Source organism: Leptonotus elevatus, chromosome 1 (genome assembly GCF_054856555.1).
Source record: "Leptonotus elevatus isolate MCC_2025b chromosome 1, RoL_Lele_1.0, whole genome shotgun sequence".
In the NCBI taxonomy this organism is placed as follows: domain Eukaryota; kingdom Metazoa; phylum Chordata; class Actinopteri; order Syngnathiformes; family Syngnathidae; genus Leptonotus; species Leptonotus elevatus.
Genome location: NC_141239.1, coordinates 10660789 through 10684633, shown reverse-complemented (window position 1 = coordinate 10684633; position 23845 = coordinate 10660789). Strand labels below are relative to the sequence as shown.

The window sequence follows — 23845 nt, the reverse complement described above, 5'->3', positions numbered from 1 at the left end:
GAATGTCATTAACTTGTTTGTTGATGCTTGTAGGTGTTGTGTATTTGCTCGGTAAAGCACATTGACTTGCCTTGTGTATGAATAGTGTTATTGAATTAGAACTGCCTTGCCTTGCCTTTAGTGTAATTGTTGTCACTGTCTTAAAAAAATTATTTTTTTGATGATTGCCCAGTGACTTGCAGCCTCTTCTCATTAACCTTTTTGCATTTAGATTGGTGAGGAAATGAGCCAGAATAGCTTCATCAAGCAATATCTAGCAAAACAGCAGGAGCTCTTGCGGCAACGTCTGGAGAGAGAGGCCCGGGAAGCGAATGACACCAACGGTAAGTGGCGTTACAATTTGTCAGGGCAAACATGTTCATGATGATGCCAGTTTTAATTTATTTACCTTTTGTAAACAGAGCAAGAGGAACACACAGACGTTAATAACAGCATTGCATGTACTCCACAAGCTCAGGTCAGACATTTTCCCGCTATGTTTGTTGTCATTTGAATTCCTTTCAAAACCTTTCTGTGGTAATTATTCTCTAAAATGTGATAACAAAAATAAAAAATAAATCTTCTGCCAGTACAAATACTGCTTCAAAATTATAATGTCACTGCAAAACATTTTTCCTTCCATTTTCTCATCAGGATGTGACCCCGGCCTCGGCCGACCAGCACAAGCCACCTGGCCCCTCTGATGGAGAGATCCGGTTTGCTGCAGTAAACGAGGGAGAGGCTAATAGCAACCAGGAAGCTCACATCGCCGCTCCTCCTGCCTCTGGATCCATTACCATGCATGCTCCTGGCAATGAGCACCAACCGGAGAAAAGTGCTGCGGCCAGTGACTTACCAGCTGACAGTGACGATGATAGCGAGGACAGCGATCAGGACGGTGATGATGATGATGATGATGACTGGGGCAGTAACATTCGCAGGAGAACTCCGAGACAACCAGCAAGAGGGCCCGCAAACCGGGAGAGGTGTGGAACATCTCGTCAACCCCAGCAGCAACAACACATCCCTTCCCTTTTGTCTCCTCAACTCCGCCAGCCAACCCCTCCCCCTTCCCCACCTCCAGAATTATCATTCTCTTTGCCTGACACCCCAAAACAGAGCCCCCCTAGTCCAGATGTAGCCCCAGCAAGGCACTCACCTAGTACCTCCAGCTCCGGTTCCTCTAGCAGTGATAGCCGCAGTAGTAGCCCTGAGCCACAGAGGAGTGGACACGTGGAACGTAAACCTGGCCCATTAACTCTTCTGGCCCGTAAAATGGAGTCAGAAGGTGCTTTCTCAGGGGCTGGTTGGCATGGTGGCAATGGGGAAGGGGCTGAGAAAGAGAGCAAGTCACCGAGAGCCACTGCATTTTGCGGCACAGAACAAGTTGAGGGTCTCACATCGGCCACCGCTGCAGGCCATGTGCCAGTTTCCATGATAACAGGCATCAACCAGGGTGTCAGCGGAACACATTCAGCTCATAGTCATATTTCTGTGAGTGTGCTCAAGACTTCCACATTGGATGAGAAGGAATCTGAACCAGAGTCAGAAAAGGCCCTCGAGTTGCAAAGACAAAGGCTAAGAAACCTTGATCAAGAACGAGCATTGGAGGAAGAGCGCAAAAGAACCCTTGAGCAAGAGCAAAAGGAAATTGAGAGATTTGAGCGTCAACAGGCCGTAGAAAGAAAGGAACGAGAAGCTTTGCAGTTGGAGAAGAAACTTGCTTCAGAAAGAGAGAGGCTGGAAAGGGAACGGGCTTTGGCCAAAGAGCAGGAAGAGCGAGAGCAAACCTTGGCCAGAGAGAGAGCACTAGAGCTGGAAAAGCAAAGGGCCTTAGAGCAAGAACGTCTCCAGCAGGAAAGAGAGGAGAGGGAAAAGAGAGAAAGAGAAATGGAGTTAGAAAGAATCCAGGCTTTGGAACGGGAACGAGAAAAGGCTCTTGAGAAAGAAAGGTTAGAAAGAGAAAAGGCTTTGGAGGTAGAGAGAAAAGAAAAAGAACGGATTGAGAGAGAAAGGATACTGGAAAAGAAACGTTTAGAAAAATTAGAGCGAGAGAGGCTAGAGAGGGAAAAGGCTTTGGAGGAAGAGCGAAAAGAAAAGGAACGGATTGAGAGAGAAAGGATATTGGAACAGGAACGTTTGGAAAGAGAAAAATTAGAGAAGGCGAGGCTAGAGAGGGAAAAAGCTCTGGAGGCAGAGCGAAAAGAAGCAGAGCGAATTCAGAGAGAAAAGCTATTGGAACAGGAACGTTTGAAAAGGGAAAAATTAGAGCTAGAGAAGGAAAAAGCTTTGAAGGCAGCAAGAGAAGAAAAAGAACGGATTGAGAGAGAAAGGATATTGGAGAAGGAACGTTTGGAAAGGCAAAAATTAGAGCGAGAGAGGCTAGAGAGGGAAAAAGCTTTGGAGGCTGCGAGAGCAGAAAAAGAACGGATTGAGAGAGAAATGATATTGGAGAATGAACGTTTGGAAAGGCAAAAATTAGAGAGAGAGAGGCTAGAGAAGGAAAAAGCTTTGGAGGCAGAGAAAAAAGAAAAAGAACGGATTGAGAAAGCAAGGGCATTGGAACGGGAACGGTTGGAAAGGGAAAGATTAGAGCAAGAGAGGCTAGAGAGGGAAAAAGCTTTCGCGCTAGAGCGATTGGAGATGGAGAAACGGCGGCGAGAGGCATTGGAAAAAGAACGACAGGAGCAAGAATCATTGGCGAAAGAGCGACAGGAGAAGGAGGCCGTGAAAAAGCAGAACGAACACAAAAAAGCTTTAGAACTAGAGCGTCTAGAAAGAGAGGAAACCATAGCGCTTGAGCGACTAAAACGGGAAAAAGCCATAGAAGAGAAAAATGCCTTAGAGCTTGAGCGTATAGAAAAACAGAGAGCCTCAGAGCAAGGGAGAATAAAACTTGATAGGAAGAAACAAGAGAGGGAGGCTTCTGCTGCCACTTTTGAAAATATTGAGGAGAAAAAAGCAGTGGAAAAGCCAGGTGAACAGGACATTTTAGAGAAGAAACCAGCCAAGGAGTTAGACACTGAACTCCCTCCATCCAAATGTGCTAGTAGTAAGCTTGGTCTTACCCCTCCCAATGCTCCCCTTTCCACAGGACCAGATAGAAAGACAGAGGCAGGAGTCCAAGAAGATGCCAAAGCTCCAATGCTTCAGAGTGAATCGCAAGCCGCGGAATCAAGGTCATCACTGGCATCATTGAAGAAATTCCGGTTCTTAAGGGACCCTCCAATTCAAGCCCAGTCTACCACATCCATGATCATCAAGCAGCCTCGTAGCTTCTCTGATACACCGCAGCCCCAAGTATCACTTTCCTCTTCCCCTGCCAGTTTTGGAGAACAGCAGAAAAGTGAAACCTCTGCTGAACAGGAATGCCGTGCAAGGCGCGAAGTTTGTAACAAAGTAGGTTTCACAAATCAAGTATTAGAGGGCATTGTGAAAGATGATTCAGTGAGGCAGGAGGAGCCTGCCAATGAAACCACCATGAAATTAAAAGATATGGATGAAGACAATGCAAGCCCAGTAAATGATGTACAGTGGAAGAGAAGAGATGGAAAGAGGAACGAGGAAAAAACAAGAAAACGTTCGTCCTCTAATGATTCCGCTTCCTCTGAATCGGATTCTGGGTCCTCATCATCCCGGTCTTCTTCTTCATCCTCCTCTTCTCTTGATAAAATCTCCACTTCGAGAAATAGAAGGGTAGGCAATCCAATTGGAACCATTTTTCTCATCAATTTGTAACATGGTGTCTTGGGTTGGGCATTATTTTATAGCTACAATTTCAGTTGTGTTATGTATAGGGCTGGGTTTAAAAAATCAATATCGAATCAATATTCCTATTCATAGCCCAATTTCATGGTTTTATGAATCGATACTTTTAATAGGCCCTCAACATAAATTATTGTGCCTTCTCGCATCACGGAGAAATTTATTCGACAAAAAAGCCCAGTGTTTTTGCCACTTTATTTACATAGTGCTGTGGTTGTAATCGTCTAGGGCTGGGCGATAAATCGATTTTTTTAAATTCATTTGAGTTTTGTTTTGTTGTGGACGATTAAAACAATTATAACATCGAGGTTTTTTCCCCCTTTTCGTTGCGCCGCGCACCGCGGCTTTCGCCCCCCTTGAGCTTCCGTAGCTTTAGCTCTGCTATCGTGTCCTCACACACTCCATACGGGAGGAACTCAACAACAGCAAACAAACTCCCGCTAAAAACATAACAAACAGTGTAATATGTTACCGTGGAGGAGTCATTAACACAAGGAAGCACGTATGACAAGAAAGGGGCACAATAAGAGCGATCACCAAAGCGGACACGTTGCACAAAACGGGAGAAGCCAGTTATGTGCAACTCATGCTACCTAGCCGCAAGTATATTGCTCAAGTTGCCCCACGCCATTTGTTAAGGCAGTGGTTAATTTGCCGTGACTGGTAACTCAAATGCTAGCGATAGTTTTGCTCTTAACGGCTCCAATATTGGTCAATCGCCGGAGCGAGGAATCTTTAGCCTGCTGTAATTGGATATTTTTTCCTGCTTGCTTATAGACATTTACAAGCTTACACACAATTGTGCACGTTTATGCCGCTGCGTGGTCGCAAAATGTACGCTATCTTGCCAAGACGGACTCGCCTTGCAAGCACTTACCAGTATGAAAGACAAGCTTACTTTCACTCGCCGTGCCCGTGACGCTTATCAGCCTCTGCGTCGTCTGCGACATAAAATCCTTATGAAATGTAGTATAGTGGGCTGGTAATGCTGATAACAGCCTGTTTTCAGTGACAAAACTAATTGAAAAGTGAAAGGAGAGCTATAGGATGGGGTGAACTTGGTGAAGCGGACTAATACGGTAAAATAGCCGATTTACGGCATGCCAAGACTTTCTTACTCCGGGGACTGGCCAATTAAATAACGCTAAAAGGAAATTTGCCAGTCATGGCAAAACAGCCACCTCAATTTACATAACAGTACTTGTACTTGTACAATCAGCAGACAGTTGGAGGGGGTGACAAGCTCAGACCTCGGTTCCTACATTAAAGCCAAAATGTGATGTTTATTTGTGTCATATTGAGGGACACAAGTAGTACTGTTTAGCTTTTAAAACAAAGCTGACAAAAACTTAAGCAACACACACATTTACATTTCCAGAAGTATTTGATTCAAGGTAGAAGTTTTGCACATTGATTCCAAGAGAAGAAATATGGTTATAAGCAAAACTTTTTAAGTTCTTGGTTTATGTAAAAAAAAAAAAAAAATAATAATAATAATAATATATACATATACATCGAGGGGGGGGGGGTGTTAAAAAATCAGAGATTTTATTTTTAGGCAAAATCACCCAGCCCTATAATCGATTTCAATTATTATTTATTGTCTTTGATCAGGTCATGTTCAATCAAACATACATGATTAATTAACTGCATTGGATTCAAATTTTTATGTAAATATTCATATTTGAATTATTTTTTATTATTATTTTGTATGATTTTTATTTAGTTTTTATTTATTTATTATTTTGAATTATTATTTTATTTTATTTATTATATTTTCATTTTATTTATTATTTTCATAATTGTTCAATTAAAAAAAACTATTTCGATTTCAATTATTATTTATTGTTTTAATCAGGTCATGTTCAATAAAACATACATGATTCATGTAACTGCATTATATTCAATTTTAAATGTAAATATTCATATTTTGTTCATATTAATGCACCAAGTAAGAGCAAGAAGTTCATATTTACAGCATTGGTACTTTTGAGAATGTCTTCCATATAAAATAAAAATTGGTACTGCATGAAATCCTTAACTGAATCAAAAATCTACGTGAATCGAATCGGGGCCTTCTGAATCAAATCAAATCAATTTTGGAAATCTGAATCGATACCCAGCCCTAGTTATGTATAAACTACAGACATTACATTGAAACACAATATTGCTAGCGCTAGTTAATTAAAGTAGATGGATTATGTAGGTTTAAAAGAATGAATGAGATGGACTGTTTTGAAATATTTTCATGGTCTGATGACTTTCTTTCTGTGGTCTCCTGGGAGCAGAGCTTGTTGCCAGATCTTGTTGAACACAGTGCTGGCTTGTTGAAGTCACATTGAGTGCCTCTGCCTCAGGCACTAATAATCAGAGGTGTGGACTCGAGTCCTATGACTTGACACTCAAGTCATTCATTTGACCACTTTAGACTCGACTTGACAAAATGTTAAGGCCTAGATACACCAATCCGACGTCGGCCAAATGTGACCTAAGCCTACCCCCTGTGGCATCGTTCAAGACGTCGGCACGTCGCGTAGAAAAATGACGTAAATACACACCGCACCGACACCGACTATTACGTATCTTCAGCTCTTTCGCGAGAAGTAATTCCCCTCTGTACCATCGGCGCCGGTAGTCATTATTCCCAAAGGCAATCAGCAACCTCTTTAGGGGGGCGGGATATAAAAACGTAAACAACTCATACCGGTGTTGACAGCGGCGCCAGGGTTAACACGGCGGCCAGCTGGTGAAGCGAAAACGGGCGCTGGAACAAGCTTCGTCCCCTTCTCGTTCCCGAACGCATGGATGTACTCCGTTGTGGCGTAAAGCTTCGGCCGTTTTGGACGCGGTACCGACCTCCAGCTTCTGAAGTAGCTTCCTCGAGACGGAAGGGCCATGCACCCCTGCTGCTCCCACAAAGATCGCGCTGTTAAATGCGCGGTCATTGACAAACAAAACGTTTACTTTGAGGGAGTTTTTCCTTTCCAACAACTTGGATTTCCTCTGCCTGACGGAGACCTGGACTGTCGCTGGTGAGTCCACCGCTATGATTGAATTACTACCGCCTGGGTGTGCTTACTTGGACGCTCCGAGGACGTCGGGTCGAGGTGGAGGAACGGCGACTATTTAAAAAACAAAAAACACATTTAAATGTAAACAATGTCTATTTACCACATCGATCACAGCTTTGAAGCCACCTTCTTTGAAGTCGACGAAACTGCCACTATGCTGTGCTGTCAATTACCGACCTCCAAAATGCAATAAGGACTTTTTAAACGACTTTGCAAATCTTCTTGCTGAAATCAGTGCTATATGATAATAATATCATAATCATAATATGACCTTATTCTCTTTATGAGGGACTTTAATATTCACGTGTGCTGTCCTGAAAAACCATAAAGTTGAGTTGTCACTTGCTCTTGCCCCGTGCGCTGATTCGCTTGCTAACAGCCAATCACAGTGATCAAATGCCCCCGACGCCGATTCAACATGCCACACACACACGTATTCCAACTCACTCCGACTTCACGCCAGTAATTTATACACTGATTAGACGGGACATGCCGTCGGCCCAACGCTGTCCGACTCCCGACGTCGGATTAGAGTATCTAGGCCTTTAAAAGACTTGCAACTCGACTTGGACTTTAACAACAATGACTTGTGACTTCACTTGGACTTGAGCCCTTTGATTTGAAAATACTGACTTCTTCCACGTACACAAAAATATTCAAATGTATGTTAACGATTACGTTACATGACGTCTCGGTGTGAGCGAGCTGGGCTGGCACAGCATCCGACCAAATTAGATGCACATTGTTCTGATTCGACAGCATCCAATCAAATTGCAGAACACACATGCTTATCAAAGCGCCAGTTTGCAAGAGTGATACCAAAGGTAGTGTTGTTTGTAGTGGTGCAACGGATCCGTACGTATCAAGCACCACGGTTCGGGCTGCACAGGTGGAGAAAAAGAACGAACAAAAACTGTGCACGTTCACATTCACTATAACAGCAGCAAAGTATATTTAATGGCTAATTTAGGACACAAAGAAACTGTTAGTTAATTATGCCGCCATTGTATGATAAGGTACAAATCTCCGGTGTTCGTGGCTAGCAGCTAGCTGTTAGCATTAGCAATGAGTGCCTGACTGGCAACAGCAGTTTGACAATTGATGCTTGGCTTGTTTGCTTTACTTTATTTTTCCAATATTGTGGACCTATGCTGCTTTGTAATTCACTCTCCATGTTTAAACAAAGGTAATGTGCCTTAATTGTGCACTTTGAGGTATTTTTGATTATATATATTAATTAAAAAAAGAAGATAAATAGAACTTTGTCTTCATTTATAATTGTTATATAAAAAGCCTATTTAAAAAAAAAGAATCCACTCAAAATATCCAATATGGCTATTTGGATTTTTGGAACACACCTTCAAGTGCATTATACGTGCAACATAACTTAAGGCAGGATGCCTTGTTATTTTATACGTGGACCATATATTAAATAAGGCAATATGGGCAAAATCATTTTATAAAATAAAAAAATTCTATGTATCAAAGATCATTTTTTTGCTGATCCGAAAAACGATCCGATCCGTGACTCAAATCCGTGATCCGATCCCAACTGTGACTTTTGTGATCCGTTGCACCACTTGTTGTTTGGGTACAAAACTATGAGGTGGTCAAAGATCACTGATGGAGAGGCAACAACTTCAAACTTTGTTCAACATCCAAAGTTGCACAAAGAACGGTATGTAACATAGTGCTCAGCTAATGTCAGTTCCGTTCCGTCTTCAATTCCGCTTATCCGGGGTCAGGTCGCGGGGGCACCAGCTTAAGCAGGGAAGCCCAGACTTCCCTCTCCCCAGCCACTTCAGCCAGCTCCTCCGACGGGATCCCAAGGCGTTCCCAAGCCAGCCGTGAGACGTAGTCTCTCCAGCGTGTCCCAGGTCGTGCCCGGGGCGACATGGCCTACACCCATGGGGCCCGGCCGGGCACAGCCCAAAAAAGGCAACGTGGGTCCCCCTTCCCATGGGCTCACCACCGGTGGAAGGGGCCAAAAGGGTCAGGTGCGCAGTGAGTTGGGTGGCAGCCAAAGGCGGGGGCCTTGGCGGTCCGACCCTCGGCTAATGTCAGTTTATCGGCTAATTATCTTTGCTAGCTGCGTAGTTAATGAGACTGTAAACTCTCTGACGACATAACATTGCAAACATGGTAATGTGTTGCGTTCACTGCGGGTTATTTCCCTGACTCCTACTTTGATGGTCACCCGAAATAATCTACGATGTTAAAAATGACTCCAAATGACTTGTAAATGGACTTGAGCTTTGTTAGTCTTGACTTGGGACTCAACTCATGACTTGAGGGCAAAGACTTGAGACTTACATGTGATCTGCAAAACAATGACTTCCTACCACCTCTGCTAATAAGCAGAACCAATTTAGATTTTTAGCTGGCAGTGCTCTGGACCCTCTCTCAAAGAAACAACGTAACGGCATCATTACACTGGATTAGCGGATTAAGCTATGAAAAATTTGACTTAACTTTTTGATTTTGGTTTTGGGTCCATCATAAATCATAAAAGAAGTCTTAACTGCATGCACAGGTAGGAAATGTTTCCTCTAAGTCATTAATCTGATGCTTGTTTTTAGGAAGAAAAACATGGCAGAGGTGCTTCACCGCAGTGTAGCATGATTGCTGTGGCTCAAGATGCAAGTATAAAAGAAACTCAAAAGGTAAGGGGAGGCCCTTACAAAAGAGAGAGGTTGGTGGAGAAAACAAGCGCACCAGATGATGGAGCTAGTCAGACCAAGGTTAGTGGCTTTAATTCCTAAAATTCATAAATATTACTTTTTAATTATATTGTTTCACAAATCAAAGTTGTAAATATCTATTAGGGGAAATGTCATATTTTAAACATGGTGCCCTTCAATAACCCAGAAACCATCCCTTGAAACACCAACCGTAGACGAGATGAAAAGGAATGACGGCAAAGGATTGGAGGAAAAGGATGAACAAAGGTCTGCTTTTATATCTTGGTACAGTGGGCTCAAATAAACATAACGCACCGTGAAAAGTATTTGCCCTTACCTGATTTTAGTTTTTTTGCATATTTATCACTCGCAAAGGTTTCATTTCATCAAACCAATTTTAAGATCACACTGACACCAGCCAAGGACATATAAAATGCAGTTTCTAAATTATGATTTTATTCACCAATTATCACAGACGTTTCATTTCTGTTATTGCTGCCAAAGGTGGCACAACTCGCTATTAGGTTCAGGGAGTAATATTTTTTTCCACATAAGGTCAGATAGGTTTGTAATTTTTCCCACTCTTGGTAAATAAAATCATAATTTAGAAACTGCATTTTATATATCCTTGGGTTGTGTTAGATATTAGGCCTCTTAATGACGAGATATGCAGGGTTTTTCCTGTGTGCAAAATTTAGAGGCGGCCGCCTCCAACTTGTGTCTGTGACTAATAATGAATGAATGCCTTAAAATGATAATAGTCATATTCTTATTGGAACTATTATTCTTATTATTGGAACATGTAATTATTATATGTTGCCTGTATTAAAAAAAAAAATGAAAGCGAGTCAGTTGAATTTACAGAATACAAGCGCGTCAAGGATTAGGGATGTTCGATACCATTTTTTACCAATATATTATTTTTCCTTTAAATTGCATGAAGTTAATGGCAACTTTGTATTCATATCATTTCTCATTTCTTGTCCCTGATCGTAAAACAGCCGCAGGAGGGCGGTCACCACCGTGAGTACCGATACCTTAAAATAAGACTAGTATTTGCACCGATACCTGGTAGCGGGAGTCACCCATCATAATCAGGATGATACCACCTCTGCCTCAATTTGAGCCAGGAAAACCCCCGGATAGCTGTCTTGAGCTAGGCCGTTGTGTCGCTGTATCCCGGCTTGGCATGTTCCTAGCTATCTGCACTCTGGCGCACTTATCGAATTGAAACCAGTTAAGACCATCAGGTCACACATTGTCACATGGGCTAAGGCTGAGTTGACAGCATAACAGTAGACACCATTTTGGACAGATTAGACCTTCTTTTTGCATATTAAGAGCAAAAGGCTTACACAGCTGTGTACTCGAGTCGATCTTTCAGGCATCCAGTAAATAGTTCAACTGAGAATATGCAGTCTTCTGGCCGTTACTGTTAGTATAATATCACACGCATTAAAGATAAAAGGACTGGGCAGGGGTTCATTCAAAACCTTTCCGTTTTCTCAGTGTGATGTTAAAATTGGTTTGATGAAATGAAACCTTTCCAAGTGATAAATATGCAAGAAAAAAGAAAAATAAATCAAGTAGGGGGCAGATAGTGTTTCATGGCACTACATCTATCGCTCTGTCGATTATCATCTGTCTGTCTGTCTTGGTGTTATTCTGTCTATTATTCTATTGGTCTGTCTGTCTGCCTAATTGACAAACCCCAAGTCAAATGAAGTTGGGATACAGTGTTCCCTCACTTTTCGCAGGTGTTGCGTTCCACGCCCACCCGCAATAAGTGAATTTTCGCGAAGTAGAGGATGTTAATTTAATTTATTTGTTTATTTAGTTATTTGGGGGGGGGGGGGGGGGTTACGCATCTTTTGAGCCATAACAAAGCCATCACGCAGTTCCCACCCTACTAAACACTTGTTAACTTAGTAAATATAATAAGAAAAATAGCATTGTTGATAAACTCTGGAAAAACCCGCAAAGTATCGAGGTGCAACCCAAGATAAACCCCGTAATATATGAATTTTGGACCCAAATACAAATCCGCGATACGGGAACCTCGAAGTAGCGAGAGACTACTGTATTGTGTAAAACAAATGAAGTTCTTTTCAACCTATAGTCAATTCAATAAGATACAAAGACAAGATATTTAATTTTCAGACTGAAACTCTTTTTAATTGCAAATATTGCAGGCATCAAATTCAGAGAGAGGGTGAGAGGATATTGTTTTTTTTATTTGATCTTTTTGTGCTTACCATTGCATTTGTATGTCTTTAACTGTTGTTGTAAGGTGACCAGAAAGGCGCCTATAAATAAAATGTAGTGTTATTATTATTAATATTAGCATTAAAAAAACAAGTTTATCAGTTTGAACATTAAATATCTTGTCTTTGTAGAGTATGCAATTGACAATTGGTTGAAAAGGATTTGCAAATCATTGTATTCTGTTTTTAGTATTTACACACGTCTGTCAGTCTATCTATCTGTCTACCCCTTTTCAAGCACCAGATTTTTGTTAAAAAATGAGACCAGTTTAAATCATTCCAAAAACCTTTCCACCACTGAGACATCCAACCTGTACAACCCAATTGAGGAAAATAAATAAATAAATGTTGGCACAAGTGTACACATCCTCTTATAACTGAGGGTGTGTGAGTGTTCAGAATTAACCAATCACATTCTGACTGGCGATGTGCCAAAAAGTGCATTTTTGGTTTCAGTCCCAAAGTCTTTGCTCACCAAAACGACACTATCGAAACAGGATGTTGCGAGGATGTGGGCATGCGCCGACGGCCGCTGAACTGAACTGAGCAAAGGTGGTGCCCTGACATGGAGAAATGGACTCAAGAGCCAAAATTGTGTTGCCGCCCATTTTCCGAGAGGAGAAGGATACATGGCTGCCTTGATAGGAACCACAGCGCACTTGCGCTACATTTGCACTGCAGGGCATGATGCCTAATTGGGATTTTTTTGTTCAAGCCAATCCTTTTATGTACCGTACTCAATCACTTAACACAAACAAATGTGGCTTCTAATGCGAACAGGTTGCGTCCCTGAGAAGAAACACATGCACACGGATTGCGCCATGTGGCACAGTGTTGCGGAAGTAACTATGGTCCTACATGTTGGGGCTCCTTTTGAGTCTTTCTTTGCAACTTGGTCCTCGCCCCTGTACTTGCATGTCAGTGCCTCTCACAAGAGAGCTCACCGAGGAGACGAGGAAATTGACAGAGGAGCAAGGCGGGAGAAGGAACAACAAAAGTTTGCAGAAATGGGATGATCGTCTCTCGTTGGCGTCATTTCAAATAGACTGCATTCACTCAAGTCGCAAATCAGCTTATTGTGGCGCAATTATTACTTGTATAAAATAATTGTGGAAAAATGGTCAGCTAACTCCAGTTTGCTTTTGCTTTGGTTCTGAATGTCGAGATGGAATGAAGTGGCTGGGGTGCAGGGGCGGATCTTTTCTAGTAGAATACAAGGCCAAAGTCACCTAAAAAAATCTTGAAAATCTAATACTATTTGCGTTATCACATTTAACAGAAAGCTGCTATGTAGCAGTTTTTCAAAAATGACTACAATATATAGACGGTGTATATAATTGCTTGATCGATTTCAATATGCTTCATAAATTCAAAATAATGTCAAAGTGGCCCTTGCATTCTTCTATTTTTCTGTATGTGGCCCTCAAATGAAAAGGTTTGGACACTCCTGGATTAGATGAAACACTGGTAAAGATTGAAAAAAAAAAACATAATAGTGACATCACCAAGAGCAGCCGGTTCCTTCAAAATCGATGAAAAGACAACAGTCCCCCATCTTCACGAGTCTTCTCTGGTACGGGCTATAGGCTAGGCTTAATAATCACAATGGTGTACCAGCATACGAACACCATCCTGTACCAATAGTGGAGCTTGGTGGTGGCAGTTGCAGGTGTTTTGTGGCGGTTATCCTTTGACTTGAATTTGGACCATAAGGTCATTTGTTCTTCATCAGAGGCACATAAAATTGTGGCATGTGTGTGCTGACTCCCATTTTGAATGTGAGCGGTTAATTCTGAACACAGTTACTGTATATGAGGGTCTGCACAATTCATGTCTCAAAAAGACCCCCCCCCCCCACACACACACACACTTTTGTTGTCGTTTAGGTGACATGAAAAGGAAAGAAGAAAAAAAACACAACTGTATGAATAATGACACTAAGGTACCTTTTGAAAATCAAAACTCTGAACACGGTTCACCAGATCTCTAGGCAAGTGTGTAGCAACTAAAGAAAGAGTGGCGTGGACATAAAAATAAAAATAAATCAAATTGGTTGAGGGAGAGTAAAATGTCATAGTATTCCAATCTCACACTCAACAAAAGTGAGAAAATGATCAGCAAAGGATGGCAAAGCATGGATGGCCTTTTTGAACTGGAAGTACAGTCACCATGTAAACAGGCGCTCATTAAAGTACAATAAATATCAAAAGTTGTAAAACATATATTGTTTATTGATGCACTTTATAAAACATACATGACATTTGATTGGTGACTAGATTCACACACCGCACATTGTTTGTTAGAAATGTCATTAAATAAATTCTTGAGGATTTAAAATGTAGTCACCTTTTGAGGAGAAGTAACTGTGACTAATTGCTCTTCTTCCCAATCACATCGCCAAGTGGTTTCGTGGGAAGGCAGTGTGGCTAATTGGCAGTTCCCTGCTGAAGTATTTCCTATCAGGCAATAGTCGTGGCTGCCTTGTAGCCAACACGTGGGTCCTGATTCATAATAATCATTTTCTTCCCTTGCGACAAACTATGGCACCTTCGATGCTCTTTTTCAAGCGATGCTAAGATTGGCTATTTTAAAGATGAATTAAAGAAGCCATATGGCAGGCGAAGCCGTCTCCCCCGATAGGTTATCGCTGGCCGCCGCCGAAGCAGCCATAAACGCTTTCGGAGAAGACTAACCTGTGATGGGAGGAAGGGAGGTATGACGGAGGGAGAAGGAGCTTAGCTCGCTGCGGCACTCAGCCTGTGTGCAGCTGTCTGACGCCGCACTCGCTGGTCGTGTGTGTCCGCTGCAAAGTTGGATTTGTCGTTCATGTGTTGCCGTGAGGTGACACCCGTAGAGACGGAGCATTCTTCTCACCGTGCGTCACCGCTCGTCTCGGCCCGAGTGGACGCAGCCGGGCCAGAGGCGGACTGCGGCCGCAATACTATGCTTCTCATTTTCGCTCTTGCGCGTAGTAATTTTTTTTTAGCGGTTTTATGAAACGTTTCGTCGTTTGGATTTAGTTAATGTGTCTCAATTTAGTCCCCGTTGAGTCGTATGGAGGGCATCGCTAAATATTTGCTGTTGTGTTAAAACGTGATTTGTTACAGGTTATTCGCAAGGTTTAAAGGAACCATCTACCGTGAATTGGCATAGTGAACCTGTTGATTATAATAAATAAATAAAAATACATTAATAAAATGCAGTAGATGTAACTCTTATTTTCGTCATAATTTGCTGAAATTCACTCCTTTAAGAATTTGTAATTTCACTCAATTACAAACCATGCTTTTTTTCTCTCCTTTTCTGTTGAACGAAGGCAGGGGATTGAGTCTGCTATGTCAGAGTCAGAGAAGCTTCTGGAGGCCAGCGAGGAGGTAAGACAGCGATGGAATTGTCCATCCTTTTTTATTTATGCACATTGTCTGACAAAAGATTTTAATCTTAAAAAACGTACAGGCCTTGTACTTTAATGCCAAAGGTGACCTTTTGCTAAATACATATATATGTTCCCCTTCTAGTTTTCCTCCTGCACACACACACACACACACACACACACACTAGGGATGCACGATAATGCTATTTTCAACCGATACTGATAAACCAGTAATTTAGAAAGTGCCAATGTTGATAACCGATAAGTAAGCCGATAATTGGTTGCAAAATTAACTTACTTACAAATATACTTTTGAGTCTTACTATAAGTCTAACATGTACAAATACATTGAAACAATGTGTAAAGCACCATGAGGCTGAATTTTATTGATCTCTGCTTCAAAGACGACCAGTAACTCATTTTGAATTTGCCAAAACAAAACGGTCACGTTTTAAAAATGCAACAAAAAACTGCAAGGGTGTTGTGGAATTTTCAGTAGTTAGGCGACAAGAATGAAACAGTCTGGAAAACAATTTGTCTTTTGGGCTTCTTTATATTTGAAGCTTCAAATATACACAAGTCTTACAGGGCAGTCCACAAGAAGTGATCACTGAGTGTGTGTGCAGTAAATTATCATGGGAAGATTTTTTATGCAGCCTGGTTAGGTTTTGGGAGGAGAAAGGGAGGGTCAGCTAGACAGGAAAGCAAGCACTCTGTTCCGAGCAGGCTTATCAGTCAACTTCACTTTGATATTGCTTTATGTACAAGAAGTGAATAGCCCATTGTTAATGAAAATACAGGTGTCCACAATACAGTATAAACTTATGGTAATACGTATTAAATAGTTATTTTCCATAACAGGACGGTAAAGAAAGCCCACACTGGCGACTGCCATGTCGCCATGATGTATTTTCTGTAAACACAAGGTCGCACGCATTATGACGTCACAGATATGCGACACTACCCTCAGAGATATTTCTTTATTATCTAGTTTATCTGTTTGACGTCAAATTGGTCGATATTTGCCGATAATTATTGGCCACCGATATTACCGTGCATCCCTAACACACACATTAAAATAATGTTTTGTTTTTTTACATGTCCACAATTTCTTTTTAATATATGCCCACACATTTCAGATTTTCTCCTGAATGCATCATTCTTTATGGCAAGCACACACTCGGTTGTGCTAACTGCTTTGCAAATACAGCATGTATGGAACATGGTTATGAAAACTGTTCAGTATTTGGAAATGATTGATCTTGCTCTCATGTGCAGATCAGAGTTGCGATGCAAGGTTTTGATGAGTCTTAGTGGATTGCGAATTGGGTCCCAGCACTCTTTTAAAACCGATTGCATGCATAAGGTTTGACTTGCTACTTGTTAGAAAAAGGTCCAAAATGTTGATGGGTCTTTGTTTAGTTTTCTTAAGGTCCCACGTCTATCTTGTTATGCTTGAAACACAAAGATCATTTGTATGCTTTCGGGGAGGTCCAAGCAATTCCGAAATATTCACATTTGACTGAAAGTCAGAGGATTTGAGCTCTGAAATTCCATTTAAAGGATGAAAAGAAAACACCCTCCTTTATGTTTCGTGCGCAATAAGCTTGCTGGCAACAATGATGTTTCACTATCTGTTTTGTTATTGCCACTAGGCATTCCATTTCCTTGAATTGTGCTTAATTGTCATTCGTGTTTCTGTCAGTTGTGCACTTTTTAAGGAATGCATTTTCCCATTAGGTTAAATAAAATAAGGCGAGATCAGGTGTTACGATGAATGTATTGTTGAGATTGTGTTATTATTGCTGTACTTCTGAATGTGTTTTAAATGTTCAGCGTCTCCCTTAAGGTTCCATGAGCCTCCTTTTCAACTTTGAGCACCTGCCCCTCCCTCCAAAGGTCTCAGAGGGGATACTGTGTGCAACAAAGGCTGCCCAATGTTGGTTAAAAAATGTTAGCAATGCAGTACTAGTTTTGTATGCGATCTACCAAACTAACCTTTATGTACAATGTGTAGTCAGCACAAATTATGAATGTTTTATGACCATCCCTGCTCCATGGCATCTGTAACTTGAAATGTGCTCATCAGTTGGCACCCTTAAACCTTTCTCCCTTATGCCGGGTTACTTTTTCTTGTGTTTCAGGCACACAAAGCCTTCTCAGCTCGGAAGATCTCTCTTAGCAGTACGTACAATCGTTTTTTGATGTCTTCATTTGTTTTTATTGTACAGATTAGATCAAGGACTCGGTCTGCTGCGGGGAGGACTCAAATTGCCAGTTTAGGACTTGTGACTTGCTTGGCTAAAACCTAAAATACTGGAATGGGTTTGAATTATATCACGAGACAAGTAATTCTGTTTATAGTTGAAAATCTGCTGGGTGTTCTCCGATTATAATGAAGAGTTCAATTAAAACTGATGTGGGTTCGTATGAAAGCGCACCCTTAGTTTTGGTTTGTGAACTATCATTTAAAAATGTCTTAGGAAATCAAATCAAAAATATATTTTTAAAATAAGTTACGTAATTACGTCCTTGAAATGTGTTGCTGCAATGGCAGGCAGTAAGTCATCTCCCGGCACAGGCGGTGCAGATGGCGATCAGGAATCTGGAGCTGCAAGTGCTCGCAAGAGGAGGTGGGGTTCCAGCACCGTGGTCACTCCCAAGAAACCTTCCATCAGCATCACCACAGATTCGCTCAAGGTACGAACAACATGCTGTGACTAACATTCATGTCTTGACTGAAAATCGCTCATAAGGTGTTTTGTTGCCTAGTCTCTGATCCCAGACATCCGGCCGGGTTCAGGCCAAGATGCCGTTGTGGACCTGCATCCCGAAGAAGTCGTTCTGTCTGGTGCTGAGGAAGAAGATCAAGAGCCCTCTGAGCAGGACCTTCAAATCCGCCGCACCGTCACCCAGGTAGGAGATGCAGATAAATGAATGTGTGACTTTTGCTGCTAACTTGGATGACGGCGAGCTGACCCGATCTCTCAATGGAAGGTGGTGCCTTCAGACAGCCAAGAGAATGGAGAGAAGCCGCCGGCCAAGAGGCGATGCGAGGACGTGGAGGAAAATGACGTTCAAGGAGACCACAGTCGGACCCTTTCTCAACTAGAGAAACCTGTGGAAGACATGCAAACACAATCACCAGCGCAGCCCAGCCCAGATGGAGAAATCAGCGCTGGTAATATATATTTTACAGCTTGCGTTTGTTTTGCTCATCTTAAAAAAACAAAAAGTAAAATGGAGTCACAAAAAAATGATGCGGCAGCGATAGATTTCTACCACTGCCCTGATTCTATTCCCATCCGTCTCTTAGTGGCCACAGGCCTGATTCGCCGCTCCATCAGTCAGCAAGCAACGGGCGTGTCCATCACTATTGACGACCCCGTACGCAGCACCTCCCGACAGCCGTCGCCTCCGCGTGGCAAAATCTCCAGCATTGTTCACGTCAGCAACCTGGTGAGAAATGAATGTGAAATGTAATCACTCAACAGGATTTCATGTGTGCACAACATTTTGTAACAGTTTGTCATACATCTTTTCTTATTTATCATTGAGAAAAGACATAACTGTTGTCATGTAAGTTACTATGTCCATTACAGCTTGGAGTCTTGGTTGAATAATAATATATATTATATATAATATACATATAATAATAATGAGTTCCGTCATTCAGAAAAATGAAGCCCATGCGTGTCTCACTGAGGACGCACACACGTAGCGATTGTTGCTTTTCCGACAGGCTTCCTTCAGTGCTGCATAACGTTGCAAGGCCACTTGCCCCACGCTCTCTCAAACCCCTCTTTATGCTCTCAAACCGTTTTTCCTTGCCACAGAGACATTTTGAACATGTTCAACTAACGTGGGTTGTTAATCTCATCTGAAAGGTGGTGCGTTGCGGCGTTGGTAAACATCAACAGGCATGAACATCACGCACCTTTCGGCGAAATACGCCATTTAGAAACTAAAATATGTGACCGACGGCGTGAATCATGAAGACCCGTGTGTGTGTGTGTCGGAGTGCTACGTAGATACGTATGTCGAAGCTAACAGCTGGTAGCTACTACACCGTCAAACCACTACCTTTACTAGTTCAAAATCACATTATAAAAGCGGCTAAGCTTGCCACAGGGATAGACGTGTGTTATACCAACAAAAAGTTATACCAACAAAAACTTTATATTTTTCTATCTATCTTAAACTTAATATTTATATATTTTATGAACCTATCTATCTATAAATATATACTGTATGTACAGTATAAAATATGCATTTCAATTGGTGTAAATTTTCCCCCTTTGCATTCCCTATCTTATGCAAATAGCAGGGGTCCGCTGTATTGTAGTAAATTTATTTTTATGATGTCATAATTAGCATATTTGCATTGGATTAATCCAAAAGTCATAAATATTACTCAAGTTGCATTACTTTTCTCTTATGGTAGTTGGATTAAATGATTATTACATCTTTTAACAGGTGACTAGAAACTCAGAATCCATCCATTGCATTGTTTTCTGCCTTTATATTTTGTGTGAAAATCTCCCTGTTTGACACAATATACTCTTGTCATGTACAATATTATTTAAAAAGTAACCGTCCGTGTGCGCCTCACTGCACTGCCAGTCATTTTAAAGAATAAAAAAGTTTTCAGTCAAATTCAATGTTTTTGCTTTAACCCGTGCGCTAATGCTAAAAGCAAAAGGAGGAACCCATTCAAATGCTTACCGGAAGTTAGCATCGACTTCGGGACTGTTTTTCCTCCAAATAATGAATATTCCCGCACAAATGCTGTGGGAACACACACGGTATTGGCATCGGCCTCAAAAAATGCATATCAGTCAGGCCCTATAATGCATGAATGACTGTGATTTCATGTTGTTTAGGTGAGGCCGTTTACTCTCGGGCAACTGAAGGAATTGCTGGGCCGGACTGGCACCTTGGCGGAAGACGGCTTCTGGATCGACAAAATCAAATCTCACTGCTACGTCACTGTGAGTTATTTTTTAATCATATGGGATTTTCACGCAACGACTACAGCGAGAGTAAACTCGACCCCTCGCTCTCTACAGTACTCGAGTTCAGAGGAGGCGGTGGCTACACGAGAAGCTCTTCATGGAGTCATGTGGCCTCAGAGTAACCCAAAATTTCTTAATGTTGACTTCTGCCAGCAGGACGAGGTAATCTATTTCTCTCTTTGTGTGTTGAACATATCAAACTTTATTGATATATAGCACCTTTCATACATTTAAAATGCAACTCAAGGTGCTAAACAATTAAAACAGCCATGATGCAATCAAAAAAAAAAACACCCATACCCCCAACATCCACACACACACACATACACAAAATAAATAAATAAAACATGGAGGGGCACAGAGAAACCATGTGAGGAAAGGCACCCAGTAAACAATGGCGCTAGAAACTAAAAGAGGACAAAAAAAACAGTTAAATAAAAACAATAAACTATATATATAAAATAATAAATAAATGTAAACTGCGTTCGTGTGACCATGCTTGTGTTTTGTAGCTGGACTTCCACAAAGGTTTGGGCACAGCGGAGAAACCTGTCACGGAGGAGCAGTGGCTCGCTTCTAACCGTTTTCAGGAAGCGGCCATTCCGTCCCTGCTTCCCAAGCGAGACCAGTGGGCCGAGCGCGAGCGGGAAATGGAGCGCAGGGAGAAGGCGCGCTCGGAGCGGGAGTGGGACCGCGACAAGGTCCGGGAGTTTGGGAAAGCGCCAAACGATGGCGAGGGAGGTCCCCGGAGATCACGCTCCAGGGAGAGACGGCGCAAGGAGAGGGGGAAGAGCAAGGAGAAGAAGACTGAAAAGAAAGGTATAACGGACAAGATGTGATCATGTGGTTACTCGCGTTGGACGCAAGCCAAACTGTTGGTGTCCGTTTGTGCAGACAAAGCTGCCGAGGAACCGCCGGCAAAGCTTCTGGATGACCTTTTCCGGAAAACTAAAGCAGCCCATTGCATCTACTGGCTTCCGCTTACGGATGAACAGGTAAAAACACTCGGGTCTCTCCCGCCGTCTATTTCCGTTCACACGACCTCCAATCGTTCATCTTGATTTCAGTTTGCCGAGAAGGAAGCCGCCAGAGCGGAGCGCATGAAGGAACGCGAGAAACGTCTGAAACAGCAGCAGCAGGAGGAGGAGGAGAAAAAAAGGAAAGAGGAGCGCAAGGAGAGAAGCAAAGGCGACGGAGGTGTCCCAACGGGGGACCGGAGCGAGGGGGCGAAAGACAACAAGGAGCGCGAGAGAGAGCGGGACAGGGACAGAGGTAAAGACAGGGACAGGGAGCGGGACGCCGACAAACACAGGGATGGCCACCGAAGACCGGCGGCCAGCGGCGAAGGGGGCGGCAGACGCTCCCGAAGCCGCAGCGACCCGCGAGACAGGCGGCGCTAATCAGCTGATGGAAACTGTCTCCATTGACGCCCTCTTCCATTTGCTTTGCTCTACTACATGTACTTTGTTGCAACTGAGACCCAGCAAAGGACCAACCCTCTCTCAGTTCTCACCTCGAAGCACATACACACACACACACACACACACACACACACACACACACACACACACACACACACACACACACACACATATAAGTTTGTCTTTGTATCTTTCCTAGCCCCTAACCTTAACCATCACGGGGACCAGTGCGGGGGGGGAAACGGGAGTATGGGCCCCATGATGTAGTAAAGACACACACACACGCAGAAGTGTTGTAAGGGGACCAGAAACGTTGCAGCGTTGTATGTGTCACGCCTCGTCCAGGTTTGATGTATATCGTCTTCATGCATTTGCCGTCACTGTTCCTTTCGACTTTGATCCATGCAGCATCACAGTGCGGCATGCTGGGTAATTCCCCTTTCTGACCGAAAGTATTGGTGCCATCGTTTTTTTGCGCTTTGCCTCCACATTGAACAGGCTTGCACTTTGGATGAGGAGGACTTTGCCGCTGTATGGAAAACCAACAATCTTCTCAGCCGTCCTGCCTACAGAGACCGAGAAAGTGAAAGCTCGTCTCTTTGCCAAGATGCGCTGAAATGTGGCCAATGTGTGGCATTCTGTACAGACAGACATCTGTAATCATATGTTTTTAACTGAGGCAGCTTTGGAGTATTTTGATCTTAGGCAATGCAGTGTTCCTCTCTCCCATCAGTTTGGAGAAGAAGAAAAAGATCTTGGGAGGCTGGAGGCGACGCTTTTTCTGTCGCGCCAGATTCCTTTATTATCTCATGTATGATCGTTCCCTTCCCTTGACGTCCTCAGACGCTCTCACCATGTAGCGCTTACACAGGCCATCGAGGGGAGCTTGTACTATTTTCAGTTTTCTCACCAATGGTTTTAATATTGTTTTTATTTTACCATTTTAGTACAAATGCGTTGTTTTTGATTTTTAATTTGTTTTGTTTTGATTACACCTATGAGTGGTGAATGTACAAATAATAAAAAAAAAAAATTGGTAAATGAACATTTTGGCCTGCCTATATTTTCTTTCTTCCAGTTCGAGGTTGTGGCGCCATTTTCTCAAAAGTGACTCAACAGTTTTCCCAAATGGAGGAGTTAGGATGCGATAAACTAGTTTGCCCAAATTATTCATTGCCATACTTACTAATACGAATAATTTCTAAGTTCTAACGCCACTAGTGGTTAAGAGAGTTCGTTGTAAACAGAGTACCCATTGTAACAGTAGTCCGATGCTGCCACACGAGTCGTCCACAAGATGGCGTCCACCACAATATTATTGACCCCCTCCTATACACACCGCGCTGTCGTATGAGCGATGGTGAGCAAATGCAAATAACGACACACGCCGCAGTCTGTTGCCACATCAAAGATGGCTGATGGTCTTCTAAATACTCGTATATTTAATATGTTCATTTCCTCCCCACCGTTTCCCTTGTGTGTAAATCACGAGTTTGCCTTTGCCCCCTTTGTCCTCTGCTCCATTTTTTTCTGCTCTTGACGTTCATCCTGCAGACCACAGCTGAGCTCCTGTGTAATTACAGCCCATTGGTCGCTGAGCATGACATTTTTGTGCCCTGATGCAAGTCCACACGTCTGCACTGGTGAATCCTCTGCCATCTTATCTGGCAGACAAACAACGAGGGCAGTTCAGATGTCTTTCAAGTATGGAGATCATCAAGTTTTCTTTGCCACCAGTCTGCACATGTAGCAAGATGGAATAGTCCATTGAATGAAAAGGGAAGGCAGAACCGTCAAAACGAACGATTGGTTAATCATTTGCTTTAAATAGGAAAAAAAAAAACACGTTCATCATTTTTATAAGGGAGGACTCCGGAAATTTAGGCACTTACTTTAGTTTGTCTAATCGCTGAATCGCCTTTGGACATTTGAAAAAAATTGGGTGGGAGCAGCATTTGGTTCAATTAACACCTGATATGACATGATTGTGATCACATTCATATGACATTCCTGCATTACTGTAATTGCTTCTTTTTTTCTTTTTTTTAACAGAACAATTAAGTTGTAGGCCTATTTCTTATAAAATATAGGCAAATCTTTTTTTTAAAGCGAGATTAAAGGCATAAATTAAAAATAAAGTTGTATATTTGTTGTTGTATATTTCAACAAATTCACCAATAACTTGATTCTCATAACGTTACAACTTCTGAATTATTATTATTATTTTAAAGTAATAGTATTAGGCCTACCTATTTTTTCCCCCTGCGAGGGATCCC

At 42.2% G+C, this 23845-nt stretch overlaps 1 protein-coding gene across 2 annotated transcripts in view; it reads left to right on the top strand.

The window, feature by feature from the left end:
* acin1a (apoptotic chromatin condensation inducer 1a) overlaps positions 1 to 22614 on the top strand; it is a 30617-nt gene extending 8003 nt beyond the window's left edge. The window contains exons 3-18 of one of the 2 annotated variants that reach the window (XM_086074101.1): positions 212 to 323; positions 402 to 457; positions 634 to 3675; positions 9395 to 9556; positions 9684 to 9763; positions 15077 to 15134; positions 17278 to 17317; positions 17715 to 17833; positions 17906 to 18049; positions 18131 to 18314; positions 18450 to 18592; positions 20017 to 20124; positions 20203 to 20310; positions 20661 to 20967; positions 21043 to 21143; positions 21216 to 22614. In XM_086074101.1, the coding sequence (XP_085930227.1) occupies positions 212 to 323; positions 402 to 457; positions 634 to 3675; positions 9395 to 9556; positions 9684 to 9763; positions 15077 to 15134; positions 17278 to 17317; positions 17715 to 17833; positions 17906 to 18049; positions 18131 to 18314; positions 18450 to 18592; positions 20017 to 20124; positions 20203 to 20310; positions 20661 to 20967; positions 21043 to 21143; positions 21216 to 21548 (5097 nt within the window). In that variant the 3' untranslated portion in view covers positions 21549 to 22614. Of the gene's footprint in view, positions 1 to 211; positions 324 to 401; positions 458 to 633; positions 3676 to 9394; positions 9557 to 9683; positions 9764 to 15076; positions 15135 to 17277; positions 17318 to 17690; positions 17834 to 17905; positions 18050 to 18130; positions 18315 to 18449; positions 18593 to 20016; positions 20125 to 20202; positions 20311 to 20660; positions 20968 to 21042; positions 21144 to 21215 lie in introns of both variants that reach the window. The other variant, XM_086074093.1, reaches the window with a different exon arrangement.
* Positions 22615 to 23845: the final 1231 nt, after the last annotated feature.